This window comes from Nerophis lumbriciformis, linkage group LG11 (genome assembly GCF_033978685.3).
Source record: "Nerophis lumbriciformis linkage group LG11, RoL_Nlum_v2.1, whole genome shotgun sequence".
Classification (NCBI taxonomy): domain Eukaryota; kingdom Metazoa; phylum Chordata; class Actinopteri; order Syngnathiformes; family Syngnathidae; genus Nerophis; species Nerophis lumbriciformis.
Genome location: NC_084558.2, coordinates 24,060,944 through 24,075,827, shown reverse-complemented (window position 1 = coordinate 24,075,827; position 14,884 = coordinate 24,060,944). Strand labels below are relative to the sequence as shown.

Here is a 14,884-nt window from a genome sequence, read left to right as displayed (position 1 = left end):
GTTTTACTCGACTAGTGTACCTATTCATAGTTACTCACTTTCGATTATTGCAAAATAAATGTTGGTTTCCCCATCCTATGGTTCAGAAACTCCTGGGGGTGTACCGGATTTAAGTTTAAGAATCCCTGCACCACATCTACCTTATTGTTTCCAAAAGTTGACATACACTTGTAAAGAACATAATGTCATGGCTGTCTTGAGTTTCCAATCATTTCTACAACTCTTATTTTTTTGTGATAGAGTGATTGGAGCACATACTTGCTGGTCACAAAAAAAAACATTCATGAAGTTCGGTTCTTTTGTGAATTTATTATGGGTCTACTGAAAATGTGACCAAATCTGCTGGGTCAAAAGTATACATACAGCAATGTTAATATTTGGTTACATGTCCCTTGGCAAGTTTCACTGCAATAAAACTCAAGTCAAAAGTGGTCAAGGAATGACTAAATCAGGTTAGAATTAAGGTTTTAGTGTGGACAATGCTGAAGAAACAAGTTCATACCAGAAAACCAACAAATTTAGCTAACTCCACCAATTTTGTCAAAAGGAGTGGTTAAAAAATGCAACCAGAAGCTTGCCAGAAGCTTGTGGATGGCTACCAAAAGTGCCTTATTGCATTGAAACTTGCCAAGGGACATGTAACCAAATATTAACATTGCTGTATGTATACTTTTGACCCAGCAGATTTGGTCACATTTTCAGTAGACCCATGATAAATTCATAAAAGTACCAAGCTTCATGAATGTTTTTGTGACCAACAAGTATGTGCTCCAATCACTCTATCACAAAAAAATAAGAGTTGTAGAAATGATTGGAAACTCAAGACAGCCATGACATTATCAAGGTTCAAGGTTCAAGGTTCAACTTTATTGTCCCCGCGGGGAAATTTGTCTTGGGCACAGTGCATCATTGCTTTCTTAACATACACAAAAACAACAGAACAAAAACACAAGCACAGACACAACCACAACCAGACAACTAACATTTAAACATCAGAACATGGAGCTTGATATACATAGGTGGCAGAGGTGGGACCAAGTCATTGTTTTGCAAGTCACAAGTAAGTCTCAAGTCTTTGCCCTCAAGTCCGAGTCAAGTCCCGAGTCAAGACAGGCAAGCCCAGAGTCAAGTCCAAAGTCAAGACTGGAAAGTCTCAAGTCAAGTCCTAAGTCCTGCATTTTGAGTTTCGAGTCCTTTCAAGTCCTTTTAACCACAGACTAATATATTAACACAGATTGTTTATGCTTTTCAAATGCTGTATTTATTTATTAAAACAAGTGCATTTTAAATTGCAGGAAAGAAAATTGTGCTGACATTGCACTTTATAATAGCACTATTAACCAGTCATTTTAAACATTAACTCATTCCTTTACAGAACAAACACATTGAAAAATAAAGTGCAAATGTACTTATTTGTACAAAAGTGTTAACATTGAAAAAACATGACATATACGTGAACATAACAAAAAAGTTGTACTTTTTATATGTCAGGGCCCTATGCTGCATTGCATCTGCAAAAGACCAAATTAGCCAAGAGTCTGTCAGTCATTTGTGCACGATGGGGGCGTAGTATGATGCCACCATGGCTGAAAACTCGCTCCACTGGAGCACTGGAGGCAGGCACTGCCAAGACTCTCATGGCCACTCGGAACAGAGAAGGAAGAGTCTTCATGTTCAATGCCCAGAACAAAAGGGGGGAGAGAGTTGTTTTGGGTTGGTGCACTACTTGTAAGTGTATCTTGTGTTTTTTATGTTGATTTAATTAAAAAAAGAAAAAGAAAAAAAATGTATTGTGCGGCCCGATACCAATCGATCCACGGACCAGTACCGGGCCGCGGCCCGGTGGTTGGGGACCACTGAGGTAAACAACCAACAGTATGTCAGAAAGCTAGCTAAAATGGTACACATATTCATAATATAGTATACATTTTAACTGACCTTTATTTTACTATTTTTGTCTTTTTTTAGGTGGCTAAAATACGCGGTGCTGCTGACCGCCGTCTAACGTTACGTGTGATATATTGACTAACGTAACCCTGCTTAAAAAAAATCACTGAACAAAAAGTATGAATAAGGTAGTGAACTGCAACAGATTCCCGTGTTTGCAATAACGATAACGTTAGCAGTGAGTTTACAGCCTCACTGATTTAACTACACAGCAAATAAAAGTCACGTTACTTAGCCAATAAACGTTATCTTACATTCAAAACTTACCGTTCTTTGTGCAACTTCAAATGCCGGACGAAGTTGGAAGTTGTTGCCTCTCCATCAGTAATTTTCGAACCGCATGTGTTGCATACTGCAAACCGTTTTGTGACCACCTCGTAATTTTTATACCCAAACAAAATTATTTTAGGTATCATTTTTTGTTCACTGGCGTGTGGTTTGGACATGTCTTCTTCATTGGTTGTCCTGCAATTTGATTGGATGAATGCTGTGTGATGAAAACAAAGTAGATCTAATTTGATTGGCTGTTGTACTGAGACCACACCAGCTGACACACGCAACGCTGATAGACAAGTACACAATGAAAAATACGGAGCGCTCCCGAATAACTTTTTCATCTTTGGGTTTTGGGGAAAGTAGCAAGTCATGTCAAGTCATGTCAATTCAAAAGGCTCAAGTCCAAGTGAAGTCACAAGTCATTGATGTTAAAGTCGAAGTCGAGTTGCAAGTCTTTTTACATTTTGTCAAGTCGAGTCTAAAGTCATCAAATTCATGACTCGAGTCTGACTCGAGTCCAAGTCATGTGACTCGAGTCCACACCTCTGATAGGTGGCACTTTGATGTAGGCATAACATCTACAGTATGGAGATAAAGATAAAGTACCAGTGTGCATTGCACTAGAGCTCATGGATAAAGTGCTGTGTGCTAAAGTGCTTAGTTCTAAAGTGCTATGTGCTAAAAAAGTGCTAACCTATGTATTAACATTCTATTGCACATTGTTGGTCAGCTTAATGGAGGCTGGGACAAATGATAATTTAAGGTGGTTAGATTTGCATAGTGGGACCCGGAGTCTTCTCCCTGATGGCAGGGTTCCATATTCAGGGAAGAGTGGGTGTTGTGAGTTGGAAATTATTTTCTTAGCTTTTTTCCTAACTGCCTGCTCATATATGCTCTGTATAGGCTCATATTCTTTCCTCCCTACGATTTTCATTGCCGTTTTATGCATGCCGGCCAGTTTGCTTTTTAGCTTAACGATTAGGTTGCCGAACCATGAGGAGATCCCGTATCTAATGATGCTCTCTACAATGGCACGGTAGAAAATCATCATGATGTGGCTGCTTACGCCGTACAATCTTAATCTTCGCAAAAAATATAGCCTCTGTTGCAGTCTATTGCACAGTTTGTCAATATGTGTCTTCCAGCAGAGAATATTATCAATATGAACCCCTAAATATTTATATGAGGATACCTGGGTGATTTCCTGATTTTTGATGACCACTGGCTCATGGTCAGTCACTTTTCTTGGATCCAAAACCATTTCCTGTGTCTTGGTCACATTTAGAATAAGATGGTTGGTATCACACCACCTAATAAATAGGTCTATCTCGTCTTGGTTCACAGAGGGGTCCGTATCCTTGTGTAGAAGGCTTAGGAGCACGGTATCGTCCGCAAATTTCACCATATAATTGTTAGGGTGCACAGTCCTACAATCATTGATGTACAAGGTAAACAGTGTTGGTGATACAACGCAACCCTGTGTTGCAGTGTTTGGTGTCTGACAGTGTTCTGTTGACCTTCACTTGCTGTGAAAAGTGTGTTCTTTACAAGTGTACAGTATGTAAACTTTTGACCACGACTGTATATCTCAGAGGTATGACAGAGGCAACAGAAGGCTGGTCTGTGTCACTTCTGACGGATGACGGGTGGTCTGATCTGGCTGGCTCAGACTTGGTCATGGATCTGCTGGCTGGCGCCGAGGCAGAAGTACTGCCCCCATCAGGCACCCTCTCCTCAGCCAATTCTGATTACTTGTTCAGTGATCAAAGGGACAGGTAAAATAGTTCGATTTAAGTTGTAAATTAGTTAATGATTTGATATATTCATGAACAACTTGATCGCTCCCTTTTCTCTCTGTCATTTCCAAAGAACACCAGTTACAGATCTTGATGACTTCATTCCACCAGCACCTACCATGGAAGCTCCAGGCCTGCCTCATTTTCAGGACACCCATTGGGGAGGAGAGTATCCACAGGAAGGTATGCTGTGATATGGTCTATTTGTTTCAGAAACGCTTAACAAGTTACATTAAGGAGCATTTTGTGGTTACATTTTTAATTCCACATGGACCAAACAGAGCTTATTTGATCTATTACTGATCATTTATTTACACCATATCTTTTACATGTTCAAACTAGCAAACAATTGTTTTGTTTGTCATTCAAATGTTGTTCTCTTCCAGGGTAAAACTTGAAAAGAAGGTTTTAAAAAAAGCTAATTTGTAGTTAAGTATAAGGTAGGAATACAAATGTTCGAAACATCCATCCATCCATCCATTTTCTACTGCTTGTCCCTTAAGGAATGAAAATAAAATTAAACACTTCATAGCAGTAATATAATATGAATACATTATTAATAACAAATACAAAGAAAGTTAAAATAAATGAAGACGTTAAAATAAAGAAGGGTAAAGCAAATATATTGCAGATTGTTGATGACTTCAAGCTGCATCAAGTCTTTGTTGTTTGTTTCCTTGAACTTCAGTTGATGTCATCCTCCATTTTATTGTACGGTTCCTTGTAGTCTTTAACAAGCACTTTGACTTCCTCCGACTCCCAGTTTAACTGAAGTTGTTGGCACTGCCAGATATAAGTCAGAACTATATGCTACTTTTTTTTATTACAAACAGCAAAAGCGGAGGATTTTGGCATACGAGCCAGTCTGCACCATAACAAGAGGAAAAATAAAAATAAGAACTTGTGTACGCTGCCTTACGCCCGAATCCAGCTCCAGCCACCCACTTCTCTCTGCGAGCCCGAATTGGGACAAGTGGTAGAAAATGGATTGATGGATGACTACAACTTGATGAAAATTGCGGACATACCCAAAGGTCTTCGGGTAAACCTCTATTTGGGCTGGGCAGATAAAACGATATCAATATACACTATATTGCCAAAAGTATTTGGCCACCCATCCAATGCAAAGCGTCGGATGCAGTGGTGTAAAGCACGTCACCACTGGACTCTAGAGCAGTGGAGACGTGGACTCTAGAGCAGTGGAGACATGTTCTCTGGAGTGATGAATCACGCTTTTCCATCTGGCAATCTGATGGACGAGTCTGGGTTTGGAGGTTGCCGGGAGAACGCTACATTTCGGACTGCATTGTGCCAAGTGTGAAATTTGGTGGAGGAGGAATTATGGTGTGGGGTTGTTTTTCTTGGCCCCTTTGTTCCAGTGAAAGGAATTTTGAATGCTCCAGGATACCAAAACATTTTGGACAATTCCATGCTCCCAACCTTGTGGGAACAGTTTGGAGCGGGCCCCTTAATCTTCCAACATGACTGTGCACCAGTGCACAAAGCAAGGTCCATAAAGACATGGATGACAAAGTCTGGTGTGGATGAACTTGACTGGCCTGCACAGAGTCCTGACCTGAACCCGATAGAACACCTTTGGGATGAATTAGAACGGAGACTGAGAGTCAGGCCTTCTCGACCAACATCAGTGTGTGACCTCACCAATGTGCTTTTGGAAGAATGGTGGAAAATTCCTATAAACACACTCCACAACCTTGTGGACAGCCTTCCCAGAAGAGTTGAAGCTGTAATAGCTGCAAAAGCTGGACCGACATCATATTGAACACTATGGGTTAGGAATGGGATGGCACTTCAACTTCATATGTGAGTCAAGCCACGTGGCCAAATACTTTTGGCAATATAATGTATATCACGATAGACATGTTATCAGTATCATTATAAAATGTTTGATAAAACATTCGATAAATATATATTTTTGGTCAGAAGAAACCAGAAAGAATAAAGCTTGGTTGGTTTCACGAACAAAGGCGCTCGAGGTATGGTAAGCTCGCTAAACAGGAAGTGGTCGTGAAATGGGAGCGATACGTTACACAGCCAATCCCGTAACAGTATCAACCATCAAGTTTGGTTGCACCATCTCGCTGTCTCACTGTTGATTCTCTGCACAGAGCGAAATAAATGAAAAAGTAGTGCTGCAGAGAGCGATATTGTCATTAATACAGGAAAAGTCACCTCGACAGCATGGCAATTTTTTTTTTTTTCCAACAGACCGCTCATCTTTTCTTATCAACACACGTCTGTTTCCTATTCGGATGTACGGAAACAGGTAGGAACTAAAGAGCAGGACTCTATAACTAAAATAAATAGCCAAATATAAAAAGGTGCTACTTGAAAATAATAGTTTGGTCCAACAATATTTCAATAATTATTGCTGCATAACATGAATTATATTCCGTACATAAAAAATAATTAACAGACCAAATTAAATGCTGCACACGCTATGTAACTTCCTGGCACTAAACAAGCAAATCATTGTTCTTTTCAGGTTTCTCTAAGTTTACATTTTCACACTGCACTATTTTCTTACTTTTTATTAAGCATGTCTTACATATTCCTTATTTTTTTCACCTTAAAGAGGTTATTATGTTTATTGTGATTTTAGAATGTTGTTTACATTGATTGATTGTTTTCCATGCTTGTGTTGTTATTTTATTTCCTTTCTGCCTTGATAGCTAAGGGATTATAATCAGAGGAAGGTTACATTTGAAATAAAAACGTTAACATCTATTATATTTTTTTCATAGTCCATATTCTCCATTGGTCATAAAAAAATAGCAATAATTATTGCTATCGACCAATTTAAAAAACGTACATCTTGATACAGTTTTTAATCGTCCAACTTTAACCTGTACTATATATGGAGCTACCTGCTGACATAACTAAAGCAAAATATGTCACTAAAGTCTCAAATTCCAAATGGCTCATTTGGAGTGAGAAAATGAGAAAGAACACAAAATCCTTCTATGAATATCTCCGCCATCCCTCCATGGTTTGATTTCAACTTTTCGGGACTTATTGAAATCTTAAATACACAACAAAAGGTGCCAACAGGTACGAAGAGTGAGTTTTGCATACAGTCATAGACCCGTTTAAGACAACCTGAACAGTCCAGTTGTGATCGATGACCTTGATGAATCAGAATATCCTCTTGCCTGTTGGCGAGAGTTCTTGTTTTTCTATGTTAATGTTCTCACTAGGAGGATATTTGTTAAGATGCATTATGAGATATTCTATTTCTTTGTCCTTCTTACTTTTTTTCTCCTGCAGGCCGTCGTCGACAGATGGATGCCTACGTAGATGACTTGTTCAACCTGGATCAAGGACAATCGGTCAGTGGTATTGCATTATTTGAATCATTTTGTATTGTTTGTGCACAATTGTCTTTTAGACTACCTTTGTGACACATCTTAGCTGCATTCTGATCTGTGGTACTCTCCACTGTTCACTTACTAGATTAAGATTAGTTCAATTAAAAGCCATATGCCACACACAAAATATAATAAATGTTTCCTTGTGCATTATCAGCAGCAAGGCAAATAACATGTGTGTGTGTTTGTGTGTAGGACACAGAAAGAGTAGCCAAGCTACACCGGCGGATGCGAGGTGGAGGAGGCATTGGACCCATGCAGCCTGGTTTATATAGTCCTGGTAGGTGATTAAAATACCCCATAAATAATTGTCCTCAGTTTCATTTCAAAAGTTGTAAATTAAAAACTTTCCTTGCACTGTAGATACACCTTAGATGTTTATTTTTTCTAAAATACTACTAATTTGTGTCAAAGATGTGTGATGTCACACGTCTTACATTGTTCATGGTAAATGCATTTCTAATTTGAAAATAACTCAACTTGCCTTTTTTTTTGTGGAAGACAAATGTACTTTGAAGTTAAAGCAAAGAGCATATACAGCAGGGGTGTCAAACTCAAATACAGAGTGGGCCAAAATTTAAAACTGAACAAAGCCGCGGGCCAAGGGGCCAGTGTTGAACAAATTAACCTTTAACATTCTCTGAGCTATCGTCACGTCCGCTTTTCATCCATTCTAACATCGTTCAGACCCAGTCACAAGATATGTGCGGCTTCTGTACGCACACACGAGCGTGTGCAACGCATACTTCATAAATAAATAAATGGGTTATACTTGTATAGCGCTTTTCTACCTTCAAGGTACTCAAAGCGCTTTGATAGTATTTCCACATTTACCCATTCACACACACATTCACACACTGATGGCGGGAGCTGCCATGCAAGGCGCTAACCAGCAGCCATCAGGAGCAAGGGGTGAAGTGTCTTGCCCAAGGACACAACGGACGTGACTAGGGTGATACAGGTCACACTGAGGGTGCCAGTATAAAAAACTTTAACACTGTTAGAAATATACGCCACAATGTGAATTCACACCAAACAAGAATGAAAAACACATTTCGGGAGAACACCCGCACCGTAACACAACATAAACACAACAGAACAAATACCCAGAATCCTTTGCAGCACTAACTCTTCCGGGACGCTACAAAATACACCCACGCTACCACCAAACCTCCCCCCCACACACACACACCTTGTAGCGTCCCGGAAGAGTTAGTGCTGCAAAGGGTTCTGGTTTGGTGTGGATTCACAGTGTGGCGTATATTTCTAACAGTGTTAAAGTTTTTTATTCGGCTACCCTCAGTGTAACCTGTATCGCTGTTGATGAAGTATGCGTTGCATTCTAATGTGTGTGCTTGCAGAAGCCGCACATTTTATGTGACTGGGCCAGCACTCATTTGGCTGGCTGGCTGGCTGGCTGGCTTGCTTGCTGGCTGGAAGGAAGACTCCCGGGAGGATCGGCGGGCCAGCTTTAGTGTTAATTTGATATCGCCTCAAGGGCCAAGTGAAATTACACGGCGGGCCAAATTTGGTCCGCGGGCCAGAGTTTGACACCCATGATATACAGTATTCAATGAAAAATGTTGAAACAGTAACAGTCTTATTAGTAGTTTTGCCATTGAGACAAATTGATATTCCATTTCCATAGCAATTTTAAGGTTGTTATCTACACAAATTATATTAAAAACAGTTGAATTGTAGTTTTGGAACCCTAACAAAGCATCGGAATTGTCAAAAATTAGCTAGCTCAGGAATTTTGAACGTGTGGGCTGATTCAGGCCTGCAAACAGGTTGTATCCGGGCCGAGAGATGAGTTTGCGGAGTATAAAAATGAGCTGACATTTCTGAATGAAAGAACCTGTTGTTCTAAACAGTGTGAATTTAGTTGACTAACAATTTTCGACTTAGTTATTGTCAACGACCTATTTTCCCCTGACTAAAATAGGACGATAACGGATCACAACAAATGCAATAATGATGTGGTCTAATAGATGGAATTGAGTCTGGCAGTGTTAAAATGTGACCTTTGGTGTTCATTTTTAATCCATCAGAAGATCAAATGAGTATTAATATCACAATCAGATTACAGGATTGTCAGGTTCAAACACTGATGACATCTGTTAATCGAGACAAGAAGCAAAGAAATAAACAGAGACAGAATTCAATTTGGCTCAATTGAGGAGAAACGCGGCAACTGTACTCTCTGTACAGTCTTCCACCACGCTCTGGCAAAAGATTGTACGCCACCTCTTTTTATTTGGACTTTACCTGTTTACATAACAACAGCTGTTTCTAAAGGAATGGGGTGTATGTAAACAAACATTGTTTTTGGTCACATTAACACAAGAGAAAAAGATGCCTCGGGCTTGGGCTGGTACTGGCTCGAGCAAGTCTTGGATCACAATAGATAACCCCCCTCCCGTCTCCTATCGTACACAATGGAATTTTCCAAGCCTTTGCTTGGTGCAACAAAGACAACCTCTTGTCTGTTCATTGGGAACTTAGAGAACGGAAAGTTTTTTGATAATTTTGATAACATTTTTCTGACAAGGATGTTAATGTAATTAACTTTTTTTCCTCAACTGATGTGCTAACATTGTGGTTTACGCTGTACACATTTAGCATCAACATCAACAAAACTTGTGAATTTGGACTCATTTCATTAATCACATGTGAAGTTAGGAGATACATATTATTTCAGCATACAGATGTGCTCATAAGTTTACATACCCTGGGAGAATTTATGATTTCTTGGCCATTCTTCAGAGAATATGAATGATAACACAAAAACCTTTCTTCGACTCATGCTTAATGGTTGTGTGAAGCTATTTATTGGCAAACAACTGTGTTTACTCTTTGTAAATCAAAATGACAAAAGAAAGTACCCAAATGACCCTGATCAAAAGTTTACATACCCCAGTGACTTTGATCTTATAACATGCACAAAAGTTGACACAAACAGGTTTGAATGGCTAATCAAGGTTCCAATCCTCACCTGTGACCTGTTTGTAGGAAGTGGAAAATGAAGGATTCAGGTAGACCAGCAAAGATTTCAGCCACAACTGCCAAGAAAATTGTTTGAGATGCAAAGAAAAATCCACAAATTACTTCAGCTGAAATACAGGACTCTCTGAGAAATTGTGGTGTGGCTGTTTCAACATGCACAATAAGGAGGCACTTGAAGAAAAATGGGTTGCATGTTCGAGTCACCAGAAGAAAGCCATCACTCCAAATTACTTTGTTCCAAAAGTTTTGGGGCTTGTCTCTGTGCTGTTTGGCGTAATGTAAGCAGGATACTTTGTGACATTTGCGCAGAAATGGCTTTCTTCTGGCGACTTGACCATGCAGCCCATTTTTCTTCAAGTGCCTCCTTATTGTGCATCTTGAAATAGCCACACCACAATTTTTCAGAGACTCCTGTATTTCAGCTGAAGTTATTTATGGATTTTTCTTTGCACCTCGAACAATTTTCCTGGCAGTTGTGGCTGAAATCTTTGCTGGTCTACCTGAATCCCTCATTTTCCACTTCTTAATCGGGCGTTTGAACACTGCTAATTGGTATTCTCAATTCCTTGGATGTCTTTTTATACCTCCAGGAAAATTGTTCGAGATGCAAAGAAAAATCCACAAATAACTTCAGCTGAAATACAGGACTCGCTGAAAATTTGTGGTGTGACTGTTTCAAGATGCACAATAAGGAGGCACTTGAAGAAAAATGGGTTGCATGTTCGAGTCACCAGAAGAAAGCCATCACTCCAAATTACTTTGTTCCAAAAGTTTTGAGGCGTGTCTCTGTGCTGTTTGGCGTAATGTAAGCGGGATACTTTGTGACATTTGCGCAGAAATGGCTTTCTTCTGGCGACTCGACCATGCAGCCCATTTTTCTTCAAGTGCCTCCTTATTGTGCATCTTGAAATAGCCACACCACAATTTTTCAGAGAGTCCTGTATTTCAGCTGAAGTTATGTTTGGATTTTTCTTTGCACCTCGAACAATTTTCCTGGCAGTTGTGGCTGAAATCTTTGCTGGTCTACCTGAATCCCTCATTTTCCACTTCTTAATCGGGCGTTTGAACACTGCTGATTGGCATTCTCAATTCCTTGGATGTCTTTTTATACCTCTTTCCTGTTTTATGCAGTTCAATTACCTTTTCTCGCAGATCCTTTGACTTTGCCTTCCCCATGACTCAGAATCCAGAAACATCTGTGCAGCACTGGATGTGCAATGGCCTGTCAGATGCCCAGAAACTCACTGACCTTATATACACACACATTAATTACAAACAAACATGTCACAGGTGAGGATTGGAACCTTGATTAGCCATTCAAACCTGTTTGTGTCAACTTTTGTGCATATTATTAGATCAAAGTCATTGGGGTATGTAAACTTTGGGTACTTTCTTTTGTCATTATGATTTAAAAAGAGTAAACACAGTTGTTTGCCAATAAATAGCTTCACACAGCCATTAAGCATGAGTGGAAGAAAGGTTTTTGTGTTATCATTCAAATTCTCTGAAGAATGGCCAAGAAATCCTAAATTCTCCCAGGGTATGTAAATTTATGAGCACGACTGTATTTACTGTATGTGCGCCAAGAAAATGTGCCCCCAGTCATAAGTACAACCCAAAATGCACAGACTATCAAAAACATGTATTTGGGTAGAAATGTCTCATGTTATCTTACCAACAACATATTTGGCAATGAAGACATAAACGTAACAATTCACATTTTGTATACTATAACTAATAAGCAGTGTAGGTACGTAGTGTCCAAACACGGAAGTGTTACCTCTATCTTAACCCGGCACATATCTCTGCTCCCTCTGAAGTCATGCGCTCTCTTTCCGCAAGGAAATACAAAATATTTCAGGGATACAGAATCTCGCATGATAATGTTGCCAAACAGCAGGTACACATGGCTGCGGCTCCTCCCCCTTGACCCAAATGAAACATAAACCAGCCGTTTTACATCTTCTATCGTTCTTTGGCAGCCTCAATGCCCCAAAATGTCTCTTAAAAAAAGAGAAACGTGAACACAGAGTGTAAACTCAGCCCTCTTGAAACGTTCTACCTCCATTTCTTGGGGTTTGTTTAGTAAGCACAGGATGTATACGCAATCATGACAAATGAGGTATTCGATACATAGAAGCGATTTTATCTTTTTATGTATTTTTTTGTTCAGTCCCAGTCCCAGATAAGCTGTGACTTAAAGTTTGATGGCTTTGTGGATACAGTAAGACAAATAGTTAAATATGTTCTTTTTTGTCTTTTTGAAACCACACCAATTGTTTTCTCAGACTTTTCAACTAACTTGAAGTGTTTTTTCAAGAGGATTATTTGTGATTTGAACATTTTCAGAACGTGATTGTTCTGTTGTTAAACAAAGAAAATAATCTGAAGTTGTCTTTATTTTAAAGTTATCATGCAATGATTTTAACAGTCCGGCCCACGTGGGAATAGATTTTCCTCCATTTGGCTGCTGAGCTAAAATGAGTTTGACACCTCTTTCACCTGTGTTACCTGACACACTTCCATTTTGGGGAAGCTACATCCTGGGACTGTCGCGTGACATAATATATATAGACTTGATGAGTTCAAGTCATCACAAAGCTGTTGCAAACTAAACACATTTAAGGTGTTTGGCTTCTTATAGTAATGGGTGTGGTTTGATGCAGTTGCAGTCAAATCACATGCTTCAACTTGTATTTTAGTTGGTAAACCAAATGTGCGGTACATAAAGATTATTGTTTGTGTTTATGTGCGCGATGTAAATTTTTTGTTTTAGAAAATGTGACGAAATCCCTTTCAGTCTCTGAGCTGAATGTTCTCTTTTTCAGGTATGCCAACTTTAATGCCAAGCTATCCCATGGGTAAGTTATTTATTTATGATCCCTTCACCGTATATTCAGATCACGTACTGTGTGTAGGGCTCCGCCATCTGTGGGGCCACCATATTGCATGAAGAAGTGCCTGTAAAGTTAAAGTACAAGTACCAATGATTGTCACACACACACTAGGTGTGGTGAAATTTGTCCTATGCATTTGACCCATCCCCTTGTTCACCCCTTGGGAGGTGAGGGGAGCAGTGGCCCCGCCCAGGAATCATTTTGGTGATTTAACCCCCAATTCCAACCCTTGATGCTGAGTGCCAAGCAGGGAGGTAATGGGTCCCATTTTTAGAGTCTTTGGTATGACTCGGCCGGGGTTTGAACTCACAACCTACCGATCTCAGGGGGGACACTCTAACCACTAGGCCACTGAGTATTCATAAAATCTAATTTTATGAATGACGGGGCACTTCACAAGAAATGTATCCCTAACTCCTTCCTGCTCCATCACTGATTACAATGTAATTGCAAATTCACTGTGAAACAATACAGTATCTATCTTTCCATATTCATTACTGATGTTGCACTGTGATTTATCTCTAGGAATGCCAATGAACCCTCACATCCCAAGCTATGGTCCAACTCCAATGATGCCAGCCATGCACACCATGCAAGGTATTGTTTGAGTATTGCAGTTGAAGACTTGATTTTTTTATGTCATGTACTGTATCTGTTAAATCCATGTTTGTCATAATCAACTCACAGGGATGATGATGCCTCAGGCTGCAGTTCCTTCAATGAATGATCCCATGCAGCTGGCAGCAACACAGCAAGCCCTTATGAACCAACAGGCTGTTCTAATGGTTTGCAATAACACACTGACAATATTGAACAGGGAAATAAGTGCCTGATCCCCTGACATTTGATTGCAATAAATAAGTATTTCATCCCCTATTAACGGGGATCATTCTCACCCATAAAGATCAGTGGTGCCTCCAAACACACAAATTAGTTATTTCCGTTATTGAGTTCTGGTCGCGTGAATAAGACATTGAAACCTCTCCAGAACAATGGTTAATACCAAGGAGTTGTCAAAGGACCTGCAGAACATGATTGTCGACCTGCATCTGCACGACTGCAATGGACCACAAGACCATCAACAAGAAGCTTGGTGGGAAAGAGATCAATATTGGCACAATAATTCATAAATGGATAAAATACCATGCAGGGTATTAGTCATCAAGTGGATTTGATTTTGTAGGTAGAGAAATGGTGAACACAACAACACTATCAATACTGCAAAACATGAAGGTGCAAACATTCTCACCAGAGAGAACTCAGGTGGCTAGCTACAAGACGCCAACAATATTTTTTCTCTCCACCATTACTATAGCATGTTTTGTATTAGGATCAAATACTTATTTCTGTCAATCAAATTAAAGTTAAGTTAAAGTTAAAGTACTTTGTCACACACACACACACTAGATGTGGTGAAATGTGTCCTCTGCATTTGACCCATCCCCTTGTTCACCCCCTGGGAGATGAGGGGAGCAGTGGACAGCAGCGGTGGCCACGCCCGGGAATCATTTTTGGTGATTTAACCCCCAATTCCAACCCTTGATGCTGAGTGCCAAGCAGGGAGGTAATGGGT

At 39.8% G+C, this 14,884-nt stretch overlaps 1 protein-coding gene across 1 annotated transcript in view; it reads left to right on the top strand.

The window, feature by feature from the left end:
* Positions 1–14,884, top strand: part of myo15b (myosin XVB) — a 194,484-nt gene that overhangs the window by 122,815 nt on the left and 56,785 nt on the right. The window contains exons 32-38 of the mRNA XM_072914051.1: positions 3,816–3,998; positions 4,093–4,202; positions 7,308–7,369; positions 7,604–7,688; positions 13,243–13,275; positions 13,837–13,908; positions 13,999–14,096. Of these exons, the coding sequence (XP_072770152.1) occupies positions 3,816–3,998; positions 4,093–4,202; positions 7,308–7,369; positions 7,604–7,688; positions 13,243–13,275; positions 13,837–13,908; positions 13,999–14,096 (643 nt within the window). The remainder of the gene's footprint in view (positions 1–3,815; positions 3,999–4,092; positions 4,203–7,307; positions 7,370–7,603; positions 7,689–13,242; positions 13,276–13,836; positions 13,909–13,998; positions 14,097–14,884) is intronic.